Source organism: Camellia sinensis, chromosome 2, assembly GCF_055761805.1.
Source record: "Camellia sinensis isolate YWXY chromosome 2, ASM5576180v1, whole genome shotgun sequence".
NCBI classification, from domain to species: Eukaryota; Viridiplantae; Streptophyta; class Magnoliopsida; order Ericales; family Theaceae; genus Camellia; species Camellia sinensis.
The window spans coordinates 196,315,063-196,340,140 of record NC_138962.1 but is presented as its reverse complement, the minus strand read 5'-3'; the positions used below and the strand labels follow the sequence as shown (position 1 = coordinate 196,340,140).

The window sequence follows — 25,078 nt, the reverse complement described above, 5'->3', positions numbered from 1 at the left end:
TAAAATGCTTACAAGAAACTAAATTGTAACAATGTAGTAACGATGTAGAAGAAAAAGTTAATAAAATTTGTGTATAAAATTTACTAGGAGTGAAATCGGTCTAGTTTGCATTTTTTTGGATAGAACCGGTAAAATCGGTTTTCTACACTTAACGGCACCGAACAGACCGACCAGAATAGGTAAACCGGACTGGACCGGTAAATTTGGTTTCGGTTTGGTTTGGTGCGGTTTACCGGTTTGGGAATTTGTTTAAAAAAAATAATAACTACCTTCATTTATTTTTTTTGAAAAAAAAGATCAATCTAATTAAGATATAAGGCAACAAACAACAACGTAGTTGCACCAAGACTAATTTATCAAATATCAAATTCAACAATAGTAAGAGCTAATGCTTGTATATTATTTGAATGTTCAGTAAATTCAGCATAATTTGTAAATTTGATTCGGTTCGATTTGGTGTGAAATCTCCATAACCAAACATTGAACCGAATTTCAGGAAAAAAAATTCTCGACACAGACTGACTATTTGGCGGTGTAGAAAACAGACCGAAAACCGGTCGGTGCTGTCAGTCTGTTTGGTGTAGGCAGTTTTTCTTTCACCCCTAAAATTTGCCATACTGGAGAAGATAGACATAGAAATGACATAGTAATAATTGTAACAAAGCATCTTAAAGATAGGTAGAAAAAATATTGTTTTTATAGAATGTGCAAAATTGAAAAACAAATGGTGAAATCTAAAAAGTGAGGAATTAGAATTATTAAAGGATAAAATGTTGAAAGAAGCAACATTAAGTTTGGAAGGTGATTTGCTTAGTCCTTGACCCAAAATGCCACTCTCATTTTAATAAGCAGTAGAATGAGATTCCAATTGGGTTGTGTATCCTCGAAGACAAGCTTGTTCCTAACATTCTGAATTGTCCACAAAATTGCAAATGCAATCACTTCCCATATAGCACTAACCTTTCTAACACTACCATCATCCAAAGAACACTCGATATTTGACACAAAGAAATTAAACAAAGAAGGGCACCTACCTTCCATTGCAATGATATCTTTCCAGATCCTGGATGACTTGTGTGAAGATGTGCCAAAAGGAAGCCAGGAGTTGTTCACATTGCTTGATTTGCTGCAGATAATTCTCTTCAAAAAAGCATTCCCTTGGGAGACTACTTTATTTTTTGGCAATGATAAGACTAATGCAATCTTTGTGGTTAATACAATAATTTCTTCTTTCAAATTCTCAAGCACGTTTGTTTTGCTTTGATTTTTACAATCTGAGCCTGGATTGTGTGTCAAGGAGCGGGTTTTGTTAGAGAGGATGGCTATAGCAGAACCCCACAAACGTGGTGGATGGATCCCAGTGGTGAAGCAAAGAGGGAGACAATCAAATCCGCGTTCGTGGTCGGATAGAACCAGAACAAATTTGATTACGCTTTTTGTGGATCACTTGCCTGAATCCATGGCACCTAGGAATCTATTTGATCTGTTCAGCAAATTTGGAGTGGTCAAAGACGTATTCATACCACATAAGAGAAGGAAAGCAACAAACTCCAGATTTGGGTTTGTCCGGTATGATTGCTCTACTGCAGCTAACGTAGCAGAGCAAAGAGCGCATGGGTTGTGAGTAGATGACAAATCCTTATCAGTCAAAATCGCAGCGTTTGATAAATACACAGATGCAAGGCAGCGGGGGAAACATTCCTTAACCAGGCAACCTACGGTAAGAAACTCATTCGTAGTGGCCAAAAGACCCATCTCGAACCCTGGCACCGATGGGAGATCCTTTGCCGAAGTCACTAAAGGAAACCTACCCAGATCTGCCCTGACGACTACGATCAGAGTCGAGGAGATTGGTAATGGTTGGCTGTATGAAAGTTTGATCATGAGACTAAAACCAGAGCTCACCTCTGTACAGGTGAAAAACGAACTAATCAGAAGAGAAGAGCAGAATGTGCTGGTTAGAAAGGGAGGTGAGAGAGATGTGTTTCTTTCATTTCCCTCTAAAGAAGTCTTGTTGGGCAAAAAGGCTATGGTTGAGGAATGGTTCCGTGACTGGTGCGAGTACATCACAGTTTGGAGTCCTGGTCTGTACCTTCAGCAACAGCGGCAAGTTTGGATCAACTGTGTTGGGGTACCCCCAAACCTCTAGAGCTCAAACACATTCAGTAGGATTGGTAGCATATGGGGCAAGGTGGTCTGTCTGGTGGATAATATCGGTGCTCCAATATTGTTTAGAAGTGGCAGATTCAAATTAGTTACGATGAAATGGAACCGATAAATACAAGTATAAATCTGGAGTGTAAAGGGCGAGTATACCCTATTCGAGTTTTTGAAGAGCTCTATGGTGTGGATGATAGTCTCAGCTGCAAAGTAACCCTATCTAAGGAGCCAGTTCAAGCGGTCTGCTCCAAAATCCATGGCGTAGTCCATCTCACTCAAAAACACAAACCAGATGAGGAAGATGGTGACTCAGCAGATGACATAGCAAGAGCGTCTGCTAGAACCACTAAGGGTATGACATCTGGATTAAAGGCTTCGGATGAGCTGGATGAAGGAGGTAGCTGGAGCAACACTTCCGTTGTAGTAGAGACGGTAGCTTGTATTGGGAACTCAACCGAAGGAGGCACTTGTGCCTGATTCAATTCTGACAGTGAAAAGTCTACACCATAGTGGTAATCATTCTGCTCAAAAAGGTGTAGTAGAACAGCTAGCTTTGGATACTCTGCAGAAGAGGGTTGAGTGCAATCAAGATCTTCCGTGTTGTCCCTTAGTTGGCCATGCTGCTGAGGGTCATACCTCTGCCCCTGGCTTTATTTCAAGCCTTAGTGAGACTGCAAAAATTAGGCCTAGCATTTGTATTGAGGTTGCTTTAGGCCTTGCTCCAAGTGGGCTGCAGCCCAATAACCCAGATCCCCAACTAAATCTACTGCCCACCGGCCCTCTTAATATTGGACCTACCTCCTTAGTTAGTAAGCAGCTGGGTAAAGCATATGGAGGGTGTCCACAACCTAAGGCCAAGGGCACTACCAGGCCATCCTGTTCAGGATCCATTAGCAGCCGTTTAAAGAAAGTCAAAAGAAAAGGTGCTAGAAGAGAAGGGATTCAGCAAACTGTATTTGCAGGAAGACTCTCTGGATTTGCAAGAATGGTAGGGCACAAAGGGGCTGGTTCAAGCACCGGATACAAAAGAAGAATTAGTGCTAACTCTTCAGCTACTCACTCCTCACCCAGGCACACATCAGAATCATTTCACATTTCCTCTTCAAAGAAAATTCTTCAAGAGGCTATTGAAACACTTCAGGTAGGGGAAATCTTGGGAATTGACTACAAGGGCCAGGAGTCTGAGGTTGTCCAGAAATTCATACATATGGAGGAGCAAGATAAAGTGAGGATGGCCGTAGGTACTGCTGGTGTGGAATAACAAGCTTCCTGTTGGGTGCAATCTGGAGTATAACTGTTTGCATGAAGATTTTAAGCTGGAATGTGAGAGGTCTAGGAAGGCCTGAAAAGAGGAGGAAAATCAGAAAGCTTTTGCATGATAAGGCAGTAGATATGGCTTTGCTTCAAGAGACAAAGCAATCATGTGTTGCACACTTAAGGGTAAAAAGCCTTTGGCCTAGAGACAAGATGGAATTCATGACTGTAGATGCTGCCGGGCTGTCAGGGGGATTAATCTGCATCTGGGATCCTGATGTTTTTCATCTCTCAGATTGCTGTAGCAGCAGGAACTTTATTCTCTTATCAGGTAAAGCCCACAATTCTTTTGATTGTGTTTTGATTAATATTTATGCCCCAAACGATGTATCAAGGAGGAAGGCTCTATGGGAGATCCTTTTAAATTTGAAAACAACCTTTGCAAACCCATGGTGCTTTGGTGGAGACTTTAATGAAATTCGGAATGTGGGGGAAAGAATAGGAGTTTCTCATAGGGATAGAGGCATGCAGGAGTTCAATAATTTCATTGACAATTGTGAGGTGATAGATGTTCAAATGCTAGGCAGAAAATTTACTTGGTGTAATACTCTTGAAGGGAATAAGTGGAGTAGAATAGATATATTTCTTCTTAGTCCTGAATGGTTGGCGAGATATAAACTTAAACTATGGGGCCTTCCTAAAACTATTTCTGATCACTGCCCACTTCTTCTCATGGAGGATGGTAGGGATTGGGGGCCCAAACCCTTCAGATTTTTGAATGCTTGGACCTTACATCCAACACTGGATTCCTTGGTTGAGAGTAATTGGGGTGATCTTCAACTATATGACTCTGCTGGATCCATCTTGAAAAGGAAATTGCAATCCCTGAAGTTGGCCCTAAAAAAATGGAATCAAGAGACTTATGGCAATGTTGCAAAAAAGTTACAAGAATCTGAATCTACTCTGCATGACCTTGACCTTAAAGCTGAAACTAGCCCTCTGGATGAAGATGAATTGTTGCTACAAAGAGAGAAAAGAAGTGAAATGTGGTCATTGAGCAGGAAGATGGAATGGGAGTGGCTCCAAAAATCTAGATTGGACTGGAATTTGAAAGGGGATAGAAACACCAGGTATTTCCATGTCATGGCCACTAACAGACAAACCAAGAATACTATTAACTCCATCACAGTTGGGGGTGTGAATCTTGAGGACCCAGACTCTATCAAGAGTGAGGTTTGGCTCCATTTTGCAAATCTGTTCAAAGATGACTGGAAAATGAAGCCTACTCTGAAAGGTGAATTCAAAAGTGTCAGTCATAGTACCCACTTTCTTACTCTTGAAGCAGACTTCACTGAAGAAGAAATTTGGGCAGCCGTAAATGATTGTAATGGGAACAAAGCTCCAGGACCGGATGGCTTTAATATGTTGTTTTTTCAGAAATTTTGGAAGGTGCTTAAAGGTGAGGTCCTCAACTTTATGCAAGAGTTTCATGCCAGTGGCAGATTAATCCCAGGTTTGAATAGCTCATTCATCACCCTTGTCCCTAAAAAGGAGAAAGCTCTATCACTCTCTGACTTTAGACCCATTAGCCTAATTGGGTCTGCCTACAAAATTTTATCTAAAGTCCTAACAAATAGACTGAAGTTAGTTATGCCTTCGTTAATTGGTGACTCTCAATCTGCCTTTGTGGGAGGTAGAAACATCTTGGATGGGGTCCTGATTGCAAATGAAGTTGTAGACAGCTGGGTCAAATCTAAGACAACCGGATTGCTCTTTAAAATAGATTTTGAGAAGGCTTTTGACTCCATCAACTGGAATTTCCTCTTTTCAATGTTAGCAAATTTTGGCTTTGGTGTCAAGTGGATCTCTTGGATACAGGAGTGTGTCTCTACTGCTCGAATCTCTATCCTTGTCAATGGATCTCCAACAAAAGAATTCAATCCCCAAAAAGGGCTTAGGCAAGGGGACCCCTTATCTCCATTCCTATTCAATTTGGTTGTTGAGGCTTTAAATATCCTTCTTCAGAGAGCTACGGACCTAAGATTGATTAAAGGTGTATCCTTTGGGGCAAATGATGAGGTGCATTTGACCCATCTTCAATTTGCAGATGATTCCCTCCTATTCTGTGATGCTGATCTGTCTGAGGTGCTAAACCTGAAAAGAATTCTTAGATGCTTTGAAGTGGCTTCTGGGCTTAAAATCAACTACCACAAAAGTGTGCTTTGTGGGATTGGCATCTCCGGATCTGCCCTTTCTGAATTTGCTGGCCTCTTGAACTGCAAGACCCAAAATTTGCCAATCAAGTATTTAGGTCTACCCTTGGGTGCAAACCCCAAAAGAAAGAATACTTGGAAACCTGTAGTTGATAAGGTGAAACTAAGGCTCGCCGGGTGAAAAAGGAAGCTACTATCTTTTGCAGGCAGATTAACCTTGGTGAAAGCAGTACTATCAACTATATCTGTACACTATTTATCATTATTCAAGCTTCCTGAGGGGATTGCCAAGGAGATAGACAAAATTCAAGCCTCTTTCTTATGGGGTGGGCCAGATCCGAAGCGTAAAATCCATTTAGTGAAATGGTCAGAGGTCACTAAGAGCATAAAGCAAGGTGGATTGGGTGTTAGAAGAATCAGAGATGTCAATCTGTGTCTACTCAAATGGTGGTGGAGATTTGCTACTGAACCAGAGTCCCTTTGGTATAGGGTATTATGCAGCAAGTATAAGTTCCTTGGTGGGAAATGGTTTCCAAACCCTAGTTTAAACACCTCATCCCCCTATATTTGGAATGGCATAGAGGCAGCAGGTGAGCAGAATCAGTCTTTATCACTCTTCTTTGCCAACAACCTCCAACTAAAGGTAGGCAATGGTTGTCGTATAAGGTTTTGGTTTGACTCCTGGAGTGGTAATGTTTGCCTCAAAGAGGAGTTCCCTCGGCTCTTCAGTTTGTCTTCACAACAGGAAGGTCTGCTAAAGGAATTTGTGGAAATCTCTGGCACATCTAAGAACTGGTTATTCACATGTAGAAGGCCTCTATTTGTTTGGGAAAAGAATGAACTGCTCAGACTCTATGGCATTATAGGTTCAGTGCCCCCCCTTCAGGCAGAGTCCCAAGATAGTGCAATTTGGAGAGCATCTAAGCCTGGGAAATCTATTGTGTCCAACCTTTACAATCACACCTGCAGTGTTTATGGAGGTACGGGTGGGTTCTATCATCTGGTGTGGATTAAATATCTCCCTCCTAAGGTGCAATTCTTCGGCTGGCTAGCTTGGAAGCACAAGATCAAAACCTCTGTTTTCCTACAGCGGATTGGAGTCTTGGACAATTCTGCTTCTACACTCTGCATTTTTTGTAAATCCCATCAGGAATCTATTGAGCATGTTCTTATCCACTGCCCATCTGTTTGGGAAGTCTGGTATGGTCTGCTACAATGGTGGGGTGTCTCTTGGGCTGCTCCTTATTCTGTCCATGGTCTGTTGCTCTGGTGGTCAGGGCATTCTTGTAGGAAAGCTGAACAGCGTATTTGGCGTGCAATACCCCTGGTGACACTCTGGTCGATCTGGAATCACAGAAACGACTGCTGCTTCAATGCATCTACTCCTAAACTGCAAGATCTCCAAGATCTGATTCTCATTCGGCTGGCTCTCTGGATTAAGGCTGCTTCTAACAAGCTCTATTTCTCGGTTTCAGATTTTCTCTACAATATTTCAGGGGTGAGGCGTGGTCTGCTACAATCTTAACTGTCAATATTTCAGTGGCTGAATTGGTGTTGAATGATTTGCTGGGCTGGTTTTGTTGCACTTCTTGCCTTTGTTTCTGATATGGTTGCTGCTTGCTGTGCATCACAGAATCTGCTGGGTTTGGATTTCAATGTCTTGACCTGATTAGTTGGTCATCATCAGTGGGTTCGCATCAGTGGGCCATCATCAGTGTGTCATCATCAGAGGGTGCAGGATTGGTGTAATATGATGTTGCAGTTGGTTTGCTGCTGGTTGTCTATGAGGTCTGGCCGTTTGTAGCTGCTGGGTGTCTAGCCGTTGGTAGTTTTCACCAGTCTGATTTGTTATTCAGTTTTGTTGAGTGATGCTGCTGTGATGGAGATGTATATGATGGTGCAGTTGGTTTGTTGTGTGGTGTTATAGGATGTGGTGTTATATGATGTGCAGTTGGTTTGTTGTGTAGTTTGCAATATTGGTTAGATGATGCCAACCCCAATCATCTGCTGGTCTGCTGCTGCTAGCTAGGTGGTGATTATAGATGATGCTATTGGATTGGTCTACTCTGCCCTGCTGCTGGAATTATTTGGGTGTTGCATGGTGATTTGGGGGTTGAGTTTTTGGGGTCTTTATTTTATTTCTGGGCATGGTCTCTCACCATCCCTTTGTGGTTGAGCTCGCAGATGATTGGGCTCTCTTCTCGGTGCCAACCTAGTTGGGATTGGGTTGTTAGCTTTGATGCGCTTCTGCTCTTCCACCTCTTTATTGATGTTCAACTCATATGTATTTGTATGTTTTCGTCATCAATAAAGTTCTCTTTTGCTGATCAAAAATAAAAAAAATAAAAAAAATAAAAAAAAAATTCTCAAGCACGTTTTTACACAAGCTTGACCTTTCCTTGGTTGCTTTTCAAAAAAAAAAAAAAAGCATTCCCTTGTGTGCCAAATCTCCACCACCATATCATCAAAAGATGTTCTATTCATTTCCCTGATTTTTCTGATTCCCAATCCTCCAACCTCTTTACTTTCTGTAACACTTTCCCATTTGTGGTATACAAATGTGATCATCATAGCATTATTGCCCCTTTTTTATGCAAAGTGTTACAATATAGCAAAGGGAGAGAAACAAAGTATTACAATATACCAAAGAGAGTGAAATAGAATAGTTCTGGAGAGAATAGAATATCAGTACATGATCTAGGCTTTCTTCTAGTTGTACTCTAGTGCTTCATGATTTAGACTTGTTATCTTTTTCAGTAGTTCACATATTTTACTTATATATATATATACACAACTTTTTATACATTCAGATAATACAAGAAATGTTTCGGATTGTGATTTTGTGTTGCACTAGTTGATTTGGGTTCCCTTGCCTAGTTCGGATATATTTTTTTTTTTGATCGGCAAAAACAAAATCTTTATTGATGGAACATACAAAGTATGAAATATTACATCAATAAAGAGGAGCTTAGAGCTAAGAAAAAGCTCCGAGCGCCAGTTGGTGAGGAACCAACAAAAGAGAGCAAGAGAAAAGGCACAGAGATAGATAAACAAGTCTAAACCTTGGAGCTAAGAAGGCAAACTGATAGTAACAACCATAAAGTAGCCCATAAACCAGAACACTGAAATTGATGAGCACCATAACAGAGATAGGCTTCCCAAACAAATCAGCCCATGAACCATTTGCCTTCCAGATGTATACAAAAACAGCACAATCAAGCAGCCTTCCCACCATAGCAGACCAAAATTCATCCATAGCAGACCAAAATTCAAACACAAATAGATCAACACAGCACATCCCCAGAAGGCACCATAGCAGAACAACAAACTTCCAAGATTGCTAAACCTAGTTACTCCACACAGCACAACCCTCAGGTGGATTAGCCCCCAGCTGAATCAATTAACTTCGAAATTCTGAAAACCCTCCTCTGCACAGGCCAAGGACAAACTCCTCTACACATTCTGAATCAACCTCCTCTGAAGCATCCACCCTGCTAATTCTGAGAGCATACCATGAGCTGCATCAGGCTAAACACCTCACCCAATCTCACAGCAGCTGGCAGAAGAGGATGGGGAGACCACCTTTCCTGTCCACAGCAAACCAGTGCACAGTCATCTGCTAACCACTACTACAACACCACTGGCTGAGATTGATCAGCAAACCAATTCAGACCACCAATTCAAACCACCTAATATGTGTTAGCCATCAGAAGCAAACCCATCAGCCAACAGCCAACTACAGCAGTGCAATAGCTCCAACTGCACTCCAGCCATACGGCATTCAGAGCATAACAGACTATTCTTCCTGCCTAGTTCGGATATGAATGCATCTGATCTTAATCCTATCTATCATATGACACCTCGTGTAGTTTTTTGCAATCTGACGCTGGATCAAAAGTCAGTTCACTTCCATTGATTTCAAGCCTTGATGGTCTAGGAAAGCTGCAATCTGTTGAAGGAATGACTATTCAAAAAGCTTTTGAATTGATGAACAGAGTCAAACCCATTCAGGTGCCTTATTCTGCTCATAATCAGTAATTTGAAACAATTGTTCTTCTCTTGCACTTGGACAAGATCCATTTTCCACTTGGACAAGACTATTTTTTTTTTCTTTTGATAAATCACTTGGACAAGACATCATGCTTTCAATGATGAGTAGCAATTAATGATATGAGGTACACTCACAACCAAGGTTTTAAACAACGTAACCAAGGTATTGCAAAAATTTTAAAATTATCAGCTGTGAAAAGAACTGCATAGCAGTGAACCAACCTGACATATCATCTCTGAATCAGGTCATGAATCAGCTATGAAGCGATATATATCGCAGACCGGTCAATATGCATGCGATTTTTATTCCCACTGGTATACCAGAGTGCATCGGTATTAAAGGCCAAAAAAAAAAGAAAATTCATATCGGCTGGTATTGCTATATATCATTCGATATTTAAAATCATGCTCACAACATGTTCCAAAGTGATCATTGTTGAATCCCTTGGAATCATTTATGTGACCAACTTGCCTATCTTTTTCTTGAAATAAAGGTATTCGGTTTGAATAGTGTTAAAATCCACTCACTACACCACTACCACCTCACCTACTCCACTAAACCTAACCCACTACACCACTACCACCTCACCTACTCCACTAAACCTAACCCACTACACCACTACCACCTCCACTTCACCTACTCCTTACCTACTACACACTCACCTTCTTCTATATATAGGAATCATGAATCATTGTAATAAATAGATCAATATATCAATCAATAATACAATCATTTCTCTTTATACATTAAATTTTTACATGGTATCAGAGCAGGTTTAGAACCTAGTATTTTCGCTTCCCCAGCGGGCGGCAACCTCACCTTAGCCGCCCGCCGGACCTCAACCTAATCCGCTAGAATTTTCTACACATACCTTGAAATTTCTTCGAGTTCACCACCTTCACGCCCAACTCCTTCGAGTCGCTATCCTTGACTCACCCAGTCAACCCATCACCACCATTTTCCTACCAGCAAACTTGCAGAAAAGAAAGCAAAGGAACTGGTGTGTTCATCCCACAGTCGTCACATCCGAGAAGAAAGAACAGGCAAGGGCAAAACAGCTCATCCCACAACACGAAGTTCCAAAGGCACTCTGATAACTCCAGCGGTTCTCTCTGCCGGTTTACCCGTCCACCCCGGCTTGTCCGACGCCGAGTTTGCCCGAGCCGAAGCTGAGTTCGGCTTCGCATTCCCTCCTGACCTCAAAGCCGTACTCTCCGCAGGAGTTGAGTTTCCAGGGGATAAACCTGGCCATATTGATGAGCTAGGTATGCAACCTGGTGAAATAAAGAGGGAACAAAATCAGCCACCTAGGCCTACAATGGGAGAGAACCAGCAACATCACAGGGTGTCTTCTGTTCCAGTGCCAGACACGAATATTGATGACAGTGGCATGATGGACAATAAAATAATTGATCTTAATGCCAAGCCCCAGCGTATACACGGGCAGGCTTCAAACAACCAGGAACAAGGAATGGATGTTCTAAGTGGGGCTAATCATGAATCTGCTGGTACAGCTTCAAGAGCCTTGCACATGCATTGTCTCTCTCTCTCTTCCTTTTAATTAAGTGTTTTATATTCCACCGCCTGCACATCCTCTCCCCAAAAAAAATATTCTCTATTTTCTTTCTCTATTTTATTTTATTCTTATTATTATTTTTTAACAAAAAAAAAAAAAAAAAACTCCCACCTATACTTTTCTTTTTTTATTCTTTCCCCACAATCTTTTTTTTAATCAACCCACTATCTCTCTCTCTGGTCCCGTTGTCCACTTTAATCAACCCCACTATCTTTTATTATTATAATATATTTCCCACACTATTATCCTTCACTCACCCTATATCCACTGATTCATCAATATATATATATACTGATTTTTCACAAAACTTTATTTTATTTTCTTTTTATTTTTTCTATCTTTCTTTTTCATCAATACTTCAATATTCTACAACACAGTTAGTGAGTATCATCCTTTTTCCATTCTCTTATTATTTTATTTTATTTTTATTCCAATACCAAAAAAAAAAAAAAAAAAAAATCCATTCACCACCAACTCGTTTTCATTTCACAAACTTGTCATTTCTTCATGTCGGGGCTCACCCCGATCACCATTTTACATTCCAAAAAAAAAAAAAAAAAAAAAAACACACACAAACAAACCAAAACAACAAAACCATATCCATAGACGGGATTTTTCTTCTCTACTCTGCCGCCGGTCTTTTCTTCTTGCCTCCGTCCTGGGCGGCCTTTGCCGGTGTTGTCTCCGTGTTTTCCACGCCACCGAGCACGTTTACTCCCCCATACTCCTCCACTGCAGCATATGGCGGACCTCCAAATCGAAACATAACGGTGGCCTTCCGCTTCAGCTCCTTATTTTCCGCCTTTAGCACACTTATCTCTGCTCGCGCATCCTTATACATGCGCTGGAGCAGAGCCAGTTGGGCGTTTAAATGCTGCACCTCATTTGTCCTACTCTGCAGCCGGTGCGACAGGTTTGTGACCGCCGTCATGGTCTCCACACATGACTTCAAAGTATACTGATTGGCTTCAATATCCGTTTGCACTGCCATTTTTTGCTCCACCGACCGCATCGGAAAGTTCAACGGAGCAAAACCAGAGGTGTTTGGTTGAGGTTCACGGGCCACCGCACCAGTTATCTCTCCTGTTGACTCGTTGAGGTCGGGAAAGAGAGTGAGCAGACCACGGGAAGATGAGGCCATGTTCTGGGTAGCTGAACGAGAAGAAGAGGCCATGTTTTTTGGGTTGCTGAGTGTTTCCGAGAAGGGTTGGATACAGAGTATTTACAGATTGTTTCAGAATGACAAGTTCAGAGGTTTCAGTCTGGTTTGGTTTCCACCGCCTCCGCATTGGTTTATATTGACACTGACGACGCGGCCGACACGCCGCTCTGTCGCTCACGTGCCTCGCCGCGTCTCCGGCTCACCTTTTGATGGCTCGACGCTTTCTGTCGGGCACGACTTTTGATGAAGTGGGCGCGCCTTTTGAGGGCGCAACTTTTGATGGCACGCCTTTTTATGGATCGGGCACGCCTTTTGATAGATTGGGCACACCTTTTGAGGGTGCGACTTTTTAAGGGTCCGACAAGACTCTGTAAACTGTCCCGACATTGATTCCGGTTAGCTCCTTCATGGGTCCGACAAGACTCTGTAAACTGTCCCGACATTGATTTCGGTTAGTTTCTACAAGGGTCCAGCAAGACTCCGTAAACTGTCTCAACAACTGTCAGAACATTGTCTGCTACAACGGTCCGACACGACCCCATAAACTGTCTTCTACATCGGTCTGACACCGCCATCCAGTGTCCTCTACACCGTTATGACACCACCATACAGTGTCCTCTACAACGTTATGACACCCCCATACAGTGTCCTCTACAACGTTATGACACCACCATCCAGTGTCTTCACCAATGGTCTGACACGACCATACAGTGTCTCCTATCCTCTTTTATTTTTATGTATTTTCTTGTTTTGTTACTCTCTCCAAACTCAAGTTGGTTAGTTCCTATCCCCCTTGAGTTTGCGGGGGGCTGTTAAAATCCACTCACTACACCACTACCACCTCACCTACTCCACTAAACCTAACCCACTACACCACTACCACCTCCACTTCACCTACTCCTTACCTACTACACACTCACCTTCTTCTATATATAGGAATCATGAATCATTGTAATAAATAGATCAATATATCAATCAATAATACAATCATTTCTCTTTATACATTAAATTTTTACAAATAGAAAGAATAAAAGACTCTTAATAAATCACCCACAAAGAACATAAGGAATATTATTTGCTAATCTTTTGAATTAGTTAACCACGTGACAAGGAGCTTAAAGTTTTAAGCAGTTATGTTGTGAAAATTATTTTCATCAACTTATGTCCTCTAAAATCTATTGGGCCCACTTTGTATGTAGAATTTGGTCAAGGCTATAGCAACTAATGAAGAGATGTGGAATGTTTTTATAAACATTCCTGAAGTTCAGGAATTCGCGCGGCAGCTGAAGACAGGTTCACAAATGCATTTATTTATTAATGAAATTTAAAATATTGGTAATGTTAGGATAACCATCGTTTCTTATCACAATTGGTTTACTATCTTATTTGTCAACATTGTATTAGTTTAATGGATTCCACCACTCATGTTTATTACCAATGCAGTATTAACACACAAAAGCCGTTATGCAAAACATGATACAAAAATATAGTCATCATAGTATTATTGTTAAAATAATTTTACATCTTTCATAATACTAATTTTATATTAATCAAATTTTCGTTTAATTTAATATTAATCACATTAACAAAACCTAGGTTGATCGATAGAAATCCAACCTTAAACGGATCCTACATATCTGAGACTTTTACTATATCATGCTAAGATGAATTTTTGCTTTGATTATATTTTGTTTTCTCCAAAGTGGTTGATTAATTTTGCTCATTGGTCTCATATATTCATCTGTAGTAAAGTGATATGATTACATTGGTCTTACTGTTGGGAGTGCAACTTGTTAGAATTTACCATCACCTACCACCACTACCACCTCACCTACTCCACTAAACCTAACCCACTACACCACTACCACCTCACCTACTCCACTAAACCTAACCCACTACACCACTACCACCATCCACTACACCTACATCTATATAAGGAACCATTTGTAATAGACAGAAAATCAATCAATATTAATCAATAATAAGATCATCAGATACATTTATTCTCTGTAGTTTTCTCTTTATACATATATTTTTACATGGTATCAGAGCAAGGTTAAGATCTTAGTATTTCCCGCTTCACCGGCGGGCGGCAACCTCGCCTTGGCCGCCCACCGGACCTCAACGTAGTCCCCTAGAATTTTAAACACATACCAAAAAATATTCTTCCTTTGTCATTGTTCCTCCCTCTGTTCTTATGCCGTCTTCTGTATTTGACAATATGAGGTATGAACACCCCAGTTCCATTTCCAGTCCTCATAGATGAGAGCCTTGTCTTCTTTAACTATCTTGTGAAGCTCAGTGCCCAATAACAGAGAATCAACTTCCTCCAAGCTCCAAAGCATTGGAATACAGTCATTCTCCGGCAACAACTGAAGATAACCGAACCAAGGGGACTGGTGTCCCAAGCCCTTCTCGTACACGAGGGCCACCGAGAGCCCCAAATAGCGCTCGAGACCAGCTGTCTCGATCAAATTCCGAGCACCTGAGGTCTTGATTGTGAGGCACGAATGCTTTCGTGGAGCACTACCACTCGTTCTCTCTCTCTGATCTATGGTAATATCAACAAATCTCTCTTGTCTCGATGGTCATCTACCAACTTCAAATAAAATACATAAATGCATGTGATCCACTCTATCACAAACAAATAAAATAAATAAATAAATAAGCAAATGAATTAAAAACAAAAACCCAGCTTATCAACTTTCTTTTTCTTTTTATTATTTTACTCCATCTTTTGATTTCACCAGCTACACATGCACAACCACCCACATGCCTTCTCTCTCTCATCTTTTCACTTTCCAACCCACTTTGCATCCACCGCCACTTTCCCCACTTTCTATATTTTATATATATATATATATATATATATATATATCTCTTTTTTATTATATATTAAAAAAAAAAAAAAAATATCATCTCTCCTCCGTTTGATTTCACACTCCATTATTTTTATTTATTTTCTCCAACCCACTTTCCTTATTTCCCCCATCTTTCATTTTTTTGATTTCAAATATATTTTTATTATTTCTTTTCTTTATTTTTCTTTCACATTATTTTTACTCTTTTTCCAATTCCATTCATACCATTTAGCTTTGCACACCAAACCATATTTTATTCATCTCAGGGATCAACCCCGATCACAATTTTACACAAAAAAAAAAAAAAAAAAAAAATACAAACAAACAACCACATTCACAGGTGGGATTTTTTTTCTTCTCTACTCTGCCGCCGGTCTTTTCTTCTTGCCTCCGTCCTGGGCGGCCCTTGCCGGTGTTGCCTCCGTGTGTCCCACTCCACTGGGCATGATCACTACTCCCTGCTCCTCCACTGCAGCATATGGCGGCCCTCCAAATCGGAACATCACAGTAGCCTTCCGCTTCAGCTCCTTATTTTCTGCCTTTAGCACACTTATCTCTGCGCGCGCATCCTTATACATGCGTTGGAGCAGAGCCAGCTGGGAGTTTAACTGCTGCACCTCATTTGCCCTACTCTGCAGCCGGTTCGACAAGTTTGTAACCGCAGTCATGGTTTCCACACATGACTTTAATGTATACTGATTGGCTTCCACATCCGACTGCACTGCCATTCTTTGCTCCACAGACCGCATCGGAAAGTTCAGCGGAGTAAACTCCGGGGCACTCGGTTGAGGTTCCAGTGCCACCGCTCCAGTTCTCTCTCTTGTTGACTCGTTAAGGTCGGGAAAGAGGGTGAGCAGCCCGCGGGAAGACGATGAAGCCATTTTCTAGGCACCAGAGTGTTACACAGTATCTCTCTCAGAATTCTCTCTCAGAAAACAGAGTGTTACAGAATCTCTCTCAGAAATCTCTCTCAGAATATCTCTTGCAGGTTTTTTGCCTCAGCCTCAGCCTCTGTCTTATAGCCGAGGCAGCCACGCGCATCGCGCGCCTCTTGACGCCCGACAAACTGGCACGCCTTTTCATGGCACATCTTTTGATAAAGTGGACACGCCTTTTGATGGCACGCCTTTTTATGGATTGGGCACGCCTTTTGATGGTACGCCTTTTTGAAAGATTGGGCACACCTTTTGAGGGTGCGACTTTTTTAAGGGTCCGACAAGACTCTGTAAACTGTCCCGACATAGATTCCGGTTAGTTTCTACAAGGGTCCGACAAGACTCTGTAAACTGTCCCGACATAGATTCCGGTTAGTTTCTACAAGGGTCCGACAAGACTCTGTAAACTGTCCCGACATTGTTTCCGGTTAATTTCTACAAGGGTCCGACAAGACTCTGTAAACTGTCTGCTACAACGGTCCGACATGACCCCGTAAACTGTCTTCTACACCGGTCCGACATGACCCCATAAACTGTCTTCGACAACGGTCCGACATGACCCCGTAAACTGTCTGCTACAACGGTCCGACATGACCCCATAAACTGTCTTCTACAACGGTCCGACATGACCCCCTAAACTGTCCTCTACATGGTTATGACACCCCCATACAGTGTCCTCTACACCGTTATGACACAACCATTCAGTGTCTTCACCAACGGTCTGACACGACCATACAGTGTCTCCTATCCTTTTTTTATTTTTATGTATTTTCTTGTTTTGTTTCTCGCTTCAAACTCAAGTTGGTTAGTTTCTATCCTCCTTGAGTTTGCGGGGGGCTGTTAGAATTTACCATCACCTACCACCACTACCACCTCACCTACTCCACTAAACCTAACCCACTACACCACTACCACCTCACCTACTCCACTAAACCTAACCCACTACACCACTACCACCATCCACTACACCTACATCTATATAAGGAACCATTTGTAATAGACAGAAAATCAATCAATATTAATCAATAATAAGATCATCAGATACATTTATTCTCTGTAGTTTTCTCTTTATACATATATTTTTACACAACTTGCCTTCTCGTGTATTCTACTTGAAAAATCTAGAAATCCCCTAGATGTTGATTTGTGATTATGTATCAATTTAAAGCAGAATATAACAATCCCAATCAAACAATCAAGACAAAGAGACACAACAATTTTAACGTGGAAAAAAACCACAATTGGACACCTCCAACTGTGATAAAAAAATCACGGGCAACAGCCACAAGACAATCCACTAAGAAGAATTAAAGGAATTACACAGGTATACTCTCAATTACCTAGCGAATCCACAACGCCTAATTGAACCAACCTTTATGTGCCTCTTCCAACCCCATCTTCACCACGGAATTGTCTTTCTGATGAGCCACTCTGGATTCCACCACAGCTTCAGGCTCGAATTCTTCAGAATACACAACTGAAGAACAACACTCTCTTTTGTAGAACAAAACACAACATTTGATGTACTCTCTTTAGAACATGAGTTGAAGACTCAATCAAAACATCAAAGAAAAACTAGCAAAATCTCTCCAGATATAAACCTTAAGATCCAAAAATAAGATCTGAAGAAGTTCAATTAATTCCTTAGTTTTGGGAGAAAACCAAGTATTTATAGAGAACCAAAAGCAATCCTAATTTCAGAAGAAAACCAACTCTTTAATCAAATCTGGAAATCTAGGATCGCGCGGTCCGCTCGAGCGCCCTTTTACCCGCTCGAGCGGAGACTTCAAATTCTGTGATTTCATACAGGCTCCACGCTCGAGCGTCGGTTTTGCCGCTCGAGCGGCAAATCACACTATCCAGTACTTTTGCAGGCGACTACAGAGATGCTGAGAGCTTCCAATCCCCGCTCGAGCGTCACTTTCCCCGCTCGAGCGGGAAGGCCAAAAATGGAAAAACTGGAAAAATATAACATGATCGGACAGGCAACTTTGAATGCATTTTTGCATTTTGCTTCGGGCGAAGTGGCAATCTTGAAAATATTTGCATCACAAACTTCTCTGAAAAGGCTCAATTCGGGTTGGATTCGCATCTAAACACTCATAGCCTCACTGAAATAAATGTGCGAAAATAAATACAACTGAAAGGAGTTTTGTCAAACGGGATTGCCAAGAATAAAACCTAACACTACTGATTATTTAAAAAAATATATATATGTAAAACATCACAGACCAGAACATAATGAGGGGGTTTATTTATCTTTATTTCTTCATTATTACGTATGAATGATGTTTCTTAAAATTAGAGAAGCTATATTGTCCTTTCTTATCGTCTAGATTAATGCTACACTTAATATATTTTTTATTATAATTTGCTTATTGTTTGATGTGGTAGACACATAATGGTTGAATATTAATCAAATTCTTGCGAGACTCATTGAAATAGTGATTGTAAGTATGCCACATCGTATGGTAATCGCAATATAGTAAAAATTATAATGATTCTAATATTATTTGTTATTTAACGAAAATGTGGACAAGTTTGTGTCTACTGTCCAGTAGTTAGAAAAAAGAAAAAGTTAGGGAGTCTAAAAACTAATGTGAAAATATATTAATAAATAAAGTTTGGTGGTGTACATTCAAACTTAGCGTAATGAAATCACATCCAAAATAAATTTAGTCGACGTTTCAAAATTTTTGTTTCTTGACATTTTTTAAGTTACTTTTTTGGGCTATGTAATATTATTGTTCAAAAATAATCTTAAGAAAAAGATCGTGAATATATTATCTCACCTATTTAGGTGCCAATAGACCAGAGGCAATAACGAGCGGAAACCAGCAGACGCAAGGCATTAGCTACAGTCAGCAACAGTTGTCAGGTCTCTCTGATTCATTGTATTTACTTTTATGATTTTAAATATCAATTGATATGTATTATATCAACTTATACATATCAATTTTTAAATTTCTTGATATTGATAATTTATCAATTGATACATATCGACTTTTTTTATTTCTTGATATTGATACACTTCAATCTGCTGATGGTAATAAAATTGGGTGAAATACACTCATTGCCCTTGTGGTTTACCTCTTATATAAATTTGGTCTTTGTAATTCTAATTGCATTGATTTTACCTTGAGTTTGTCACATTATGTGAATTTGGTCAAATTCATAACAATATTTAGAAATTGGACTGAAATCAAAGAGTAAAATAGTCAATTCACTCTCATCAGAATGTTTGAGGGGTTGACATCCAATTTGAAATGGTCCATTTCTTTTTGAAACGGACTATTTTGCTCTAGATGTCTATTCAATTTCTTAATGAATATTATCAATTGGACTAAATTGATCCCTCTCCTCCCATTCTCATCCTCCCATGACCCACTGTATATAGTTGTGTGTATATATATTACTTTTATTTATTATGTATGTTAAATTAAACTTTAGGTTAAAATTTTAAAAAATAGGTTAAATACAATGGATTTTGTGTTAAATAATTGGTTAAGAAATTATATTTAAAGTTTAGATTCATTGCCCTTGTTGTTTCCCTCTTATATCAATTTGGTCATTGAAATTCTAATTACATCGATTTTACCTTGACTTTGTCATATTGTGTCAATTTAGTCCAATTCAGAATATTTAGAAATTAGACTGAAATGAAAGAGTAAAATAGTCAATTCACTCTCATCAGAATGACTGAGTGATTGGCATCCAATTTGCAATGGTCCGTTTCTTTTTTAACAAACTATTTTTCTTTTGATATCTATTCAATTTCTTAATGAATATTATCAATTGGATTAAATTTATACAATCTAAAAAATTACAGGCACCATATAGGTATATATTGGCCTAAGGATTATATGGATATAGACTAGAGAAGTGTGACGGATCACAACCAAAATAGATCTAGTCTATACATCTAAAAATTTGTTTTTAAGTAATTTGTTTGAGCTATGCAATATTATTGTCACAAAAATATCATTAGAAATGGTAGTGAATATATTATCTCACCTCTTCAGGAGTCAACAACATAGTGACAAATCCGAGTGGCAACCTGCAGACGCACAACCACTTCTCTAGCCAGCAACGGTCATCAGGTCTTTCTAACTAAACTTGTATTTCTTATGATTTAAATATTAAACGATATGTATTATGTTGGTTGATACATATTAATTTTTTTGTTTCTCGATATTGATACATTCCAGTATTCCAATTGATACGTATTGATTTTTTTGATTTTCAATATTGATATATTCCAATTTATATATGGTGATAATAAATTTAGGAAAAAAACCAATTTAACCCTTTGTGGTTTGGCCCTGTACATTTTTGCCTATGTGTTCACATAATGAAATTTTTGCCCCTGTCGTCTTCTTCTCGATACCCCACAAATCCTCACGCAAACAGCCAAACCCTAACCCTGACCTGCTCTCCCATTTCCGACCTCCCCTTTCACCCCCCCTCCCCAGCCCCCTCGTCGTGACCCCTTCTCCCATTCTCATCCTCAGTTCACCCACCATATATAATTGTATATAAATTTTTGTATTGTGTGTATTTTTTTATATATGTATTGTGTGTATGTATGGTTAAATTAAAGTTTAAGTTAAATTTTTTTTTTAAAAAAAAAGGTAAAATAAAAATGATTTAGTGTTAAATAATTGGTTTAAGTTAGAAATTATATTTATAGTTTAGGTTAAAATTGAAAAACTAGGTTAAGTAAATAGGATTTAATGTTAAATAATTAGTTAAGTTGGAAACTATAATATCCAGGTTAAAAAATTTAAAGATGGTTAGGATTTAGGGTTAATGAATTTGATCTAGATTTTTTTTTTAATAAATAGAAGAGACTGAGAATTGGAGGAAAAGGAATAAAACATAGGGTGTTAAGGTAACTTTACACGACATTTGCGGAGTTGACAGTTACACTTTAGTACGAAACCTTATGGATTGTGTCCGGCTATTTTTGAATAATATGGGGTAAAGTACTACAGGACCAAACCACAAGGGGATAATTTGATTTTTCCCTAAAAATTATATGTCTATTGACCAGTTCACGGTATGTATAGTTTTTTAGTCGATTCAGGATTTGATTCATAACCACTATTTAAAACCTTGATTCCTATGTGAGATTGTGACTTTGTGAGTGACTAAAGACTGTTTTTTTGCAAAGGCCAAACAACAAAAAGAGAAGACTGTCTTCTAGCATTTTTTGTGAGAAATAATAGTAAGTTTTTATAAAGAGTCCATGTATTCATGATTATAATTTTTTGGCTGAGAAAAGGAATCAGACTATTGCTTTCCAATTTGTTATTTTAGCATTAATTGCTACTTCATCAATCTTATTGATTAGCCTATCTGTATTTGTTGTATTTGTCGGTACTTTGTTATGGATTGGATTAGTTTTTCTACTATATATCCTTAGTTCTCTCATCTCTTTAATGCTCTTGCAGTAATGTTCTATACCTTATGTTGCCACACACCCCCCCCCCCCCCCCCCCCCCCCTCTTTTTTTTTCCCTTCGATGCTTGCTATATATTTGTTTAATATCATGAGGGTATGACCACTACTACAAAAATGGTTAAAGATCACACTTTGACAAAAAAAAAAAGATCTCACTTTTATTGGAAGTGTGATAAAAAACATTAGATTGATATTTTAATCACACTTAATTTAATTGAGTGTGATAATATTTATTTTTTATGTCACTTTTCAATTAAGTGTGATTATATACATATATTTTTTAATCACACTTTCTAATTAAAGTGTGATTATATATACACTTCTACTTTTTAATCACACTTTTTAAACAAGTGTGATTATATTTATATTTTTTAATCACACATTCTAATTAAAGTGTGATTATTTATATATTTTTTAATCACACCTTCTAATTAAAGTGTGATTATATATATACTTCTGCTTTTTAATCACACTTTTTAAACAAGTGTGATTATATATATATTTTTTAATCACACATTCTAATTAAAGTGTGATTATTTATATATTTTTTAATCACACCTTCTAATTAAAGTGTGATTATATATACACTTCTACTTTTTAATCACACTTTTTAAACAAGTGTGATTATATATATATTTTTTTAATCACACATTCTAATTAAAGTGTGATTATTTATATATTTTTTAATCACACCTTCTAATTAAAGTGTGATTATATATACACTACTACTTTTTAATCACACTTTTTAAATAAGTGTGATTATATATATTTTTTAATCACATATTCTAATTAAAGTGTGATTATTTATATATTTTTTAATCTGTGATTATATATACACTACTACTTTTTAATCACACTTTTTAAATAAATGTGATTATATATATATATATTTTTTTTAATCACACATTCTAATTAAAGTGTGATTATTTATATATATATATATGGTAAATTACACTAACACCCCCTAAGGTTTATGTTCATTACAGTTCTCCCTTCACGTTTTGGAAATTACATCTCCCTCCCTGAGGTTTAAAGTTTCATTACAGATTCCCCCTTAGCAATTTAATTTTTTTAAATACTAATTTTTCCCTTACTGGGTAAATTACATTGACACCCCTTACATTTTAGAAATTACAATCCCCTCCCTAAGGTTTAAAGTAGCATTACCAATTGCCCCATCGGTTAGTATTAGTTGGAAAAAAAATTCATTGAAAAGAAACTAATTGGAAATAAAATTATTTGAAAAAAAATTAATTGAAAAAAAAATTGTTAGTAAAATTTTTAAATTTCTGTTTAAAAACCAACATAAACTTATTTTTTGAATTTACATTTTTTCCTGAAATTTACAAACTGAGACAACCATTTATAAATCAAAAAAATTATCAAATAAGTTTTTATGACAATTTTTAAAATTTTTGTAAATATAAATTGAAAACTGAAAACGAAATGGTTACCAAACAGGCTTCAGATGGTAAAAATGTCGTAAAATGAACAAATAATTAAATAAGTTACCAACATAAGAAACGACTTATCAAAAAATTCTTAGGCTATGAATGGTTTGAATTTTAGAAAAAAAAATTAAAAATTAAAAATTAATTTGGTTAAGAAATAAAAAATAAAAAATAATTATCATTTTTAAATAATTTTTATCTTTCGAGTGGTTAGAAATAATTTTTTACAAATTAAATTGAAACAGCTATACATATGTATATAACCTGCTCAAAAGTTAAAATGATAATTATTTTTTACCCTTAAATGATAATTATTTTTTAGTTTTTATTTCTTAACCAAATTAATTTTTAATTTTAAAATTTTTTTTCTAAAAATCAAACCATATATGGCCTAAGAATCTTTTGATAAGTCAATTCTTACGTTGGTAACTTATTTAATTATTTGTTAATTTTTACAATATTTTTACCATCTAAAGCCTGTTTGCTAAGGTGTCATTTGGTAACACTTACGTTTTCAGTTTTCTTTTTATATTTACAAAAATTTTAAAAACTCAAATAAAAACTTGTTTGGTAAATTTTTGATTTATAAATCAGTGGTCTCAGTTTATAAATTTGGCCAAAAAATGTAAACTCAAAAAATGTGTTTTCGTTTTGAGTTTTGAGTTTTTTTTTTTTACCACCCAACACTAGCCACCACCCGCCACCATTTTCCACCACCTTCTTCCGCCACCACCACCCATCCCCCCACCACCTGCCACCACCACTCGCCACCAACACCCACCTGCCAGCCACCACCACCCACCTGCCACCCACTCGCCACCACCACCCACCTGCCATCTACCCGCCACCCGCCACCCGCAACCTGCCACTACCATCCACTGTCCGCCACCTACCCGCTACCATCACTCAGCACCCATCTACCACCACCATCCACCACCCGCCACCACCAGCCACCCACCACCACCACCCCACCAGCCCTAAATAGGTGTGATTGTATAAAATATTTCAATTTGATTTTTATATATAATATACAATTCCCAAATCCACGCCTCTATTCTACCCGTGAATGATAGAGACGACTCACTACTAGAAAATGAGGCTTTAGACACGAAACTTTTTCACCCATTTTTTCATCTTCCTATTTCTCTGTCTCCGTCTCTCTTCTCTCTCTCTCACTCATCACTCTTCTCTATTTGTCTGTCTCTCTCTTTCTCTCTGTGTCTCTGTCTCTCTTATTTTTCTCTCTTTCACTCATTACTCTTCTCTGTCTGTCTGTCTGTCTCTTTCTCTCTGTGTCTGTCTCTCTTATTTTTCTCTCTCTCACTTATCACTCTTCTCTGTCTGTCTGTCTGTCTGTCTTTCTCTTTCTCTCTGTGTCTCTCGTCCATCTCTCTTCTGTCTATCTCTCCTATCTCTCTTCTCTCTCTGTCTCTCTTCTCTATATCTCTCTTACTCATCTCTCTCTGTCTCTCTCTCGTTTATCTCTTTTCGTTCTTTTTTTCTCTCTATCTCTCTTTGTCTATATCTTTTCACCCATTTTTCATCTTTCTCTCTCTCTTCTCTTTCTCTCTCTCACTAATCACTCTTTTCTTTCTGTTTATCTGCCTCTCTCTCTGTCTCTCACTTATCTATCTCTTCTCTCATCTCTTTTCTCTCTATCTCCCATCTCTCTCTATCTCTCTCGCTCAACTCTCTTCTCTCTATCTCTCTCTCTGTCTCTCTCGTTCATCTCTCTTCTTTCTTTGTCTCTCACTCTCTATCTCTTTATCTTTTTGTCCCTCTCTCTCTCTCTCTCTTTCTCTCCTACTGTGTTCGCGTTGCTCACTCTCTCCCTTCCGTCTTCTCTATTTACTAAGCTCCCTCTCGATTTATCTATCCACTACAAGAAAATGCACTTTTAGCGACTACTTTGTCTCTCTCTCGCTTATCACTCTGTCTCTGTCTGTCTCTCT

At 38.5% G+C, this 25,078-nt stretch overlaps 1 protein-coding gene and 1 long non-coding RNA gene across 4 annotated transcripts in view; one reads left to right on the top strand and one right to left on the bottom strand.

Moving 5' to 3' along the window:
* The window catches only part of LOC114292579 (uncharacterized), a 328,443-nt gene that overhangs the window by 294,622 nt on the left and 8,743 nt on the right, over positions 1-25,078 (top strand). For all 3 annotated transcript variants that reach the window (XM_082916527.1, XM_082916528.1, XM_082916529.1), the window contains exons 4-7: positions 9,497-9,638; positions 13,616-13,709; positions 19,013-19,090; positions 20,235-20,312. In XM_082916527.1, the coding sequence (XP_082772653.1) occupies positions 9,497-9,638; positions 13,616-13,709; positions 19,013-19,090; positions 20,235-20,312 (392 nt within the window). The remainder of the gene's footprint in view (positions 1-9,496; positions 9,639-13,615; positions 13,710-19,012; positions 19,091-20,234; positions 20,313-25,078) is intronic.
* LOC145820530 (uncharacterized) lies at positions 16,652-17,916 on the bottom strand. The gene is made up of 2 exons (XR_014362252.1): positions 17,170-17,916; positions 16,652-17,127 (listed from the first exon to the last, which is right to left on the bottom strand). It is a non-coding gene; the product is annotated as an uncharacterized LOC145820530 (long non-coding RNA).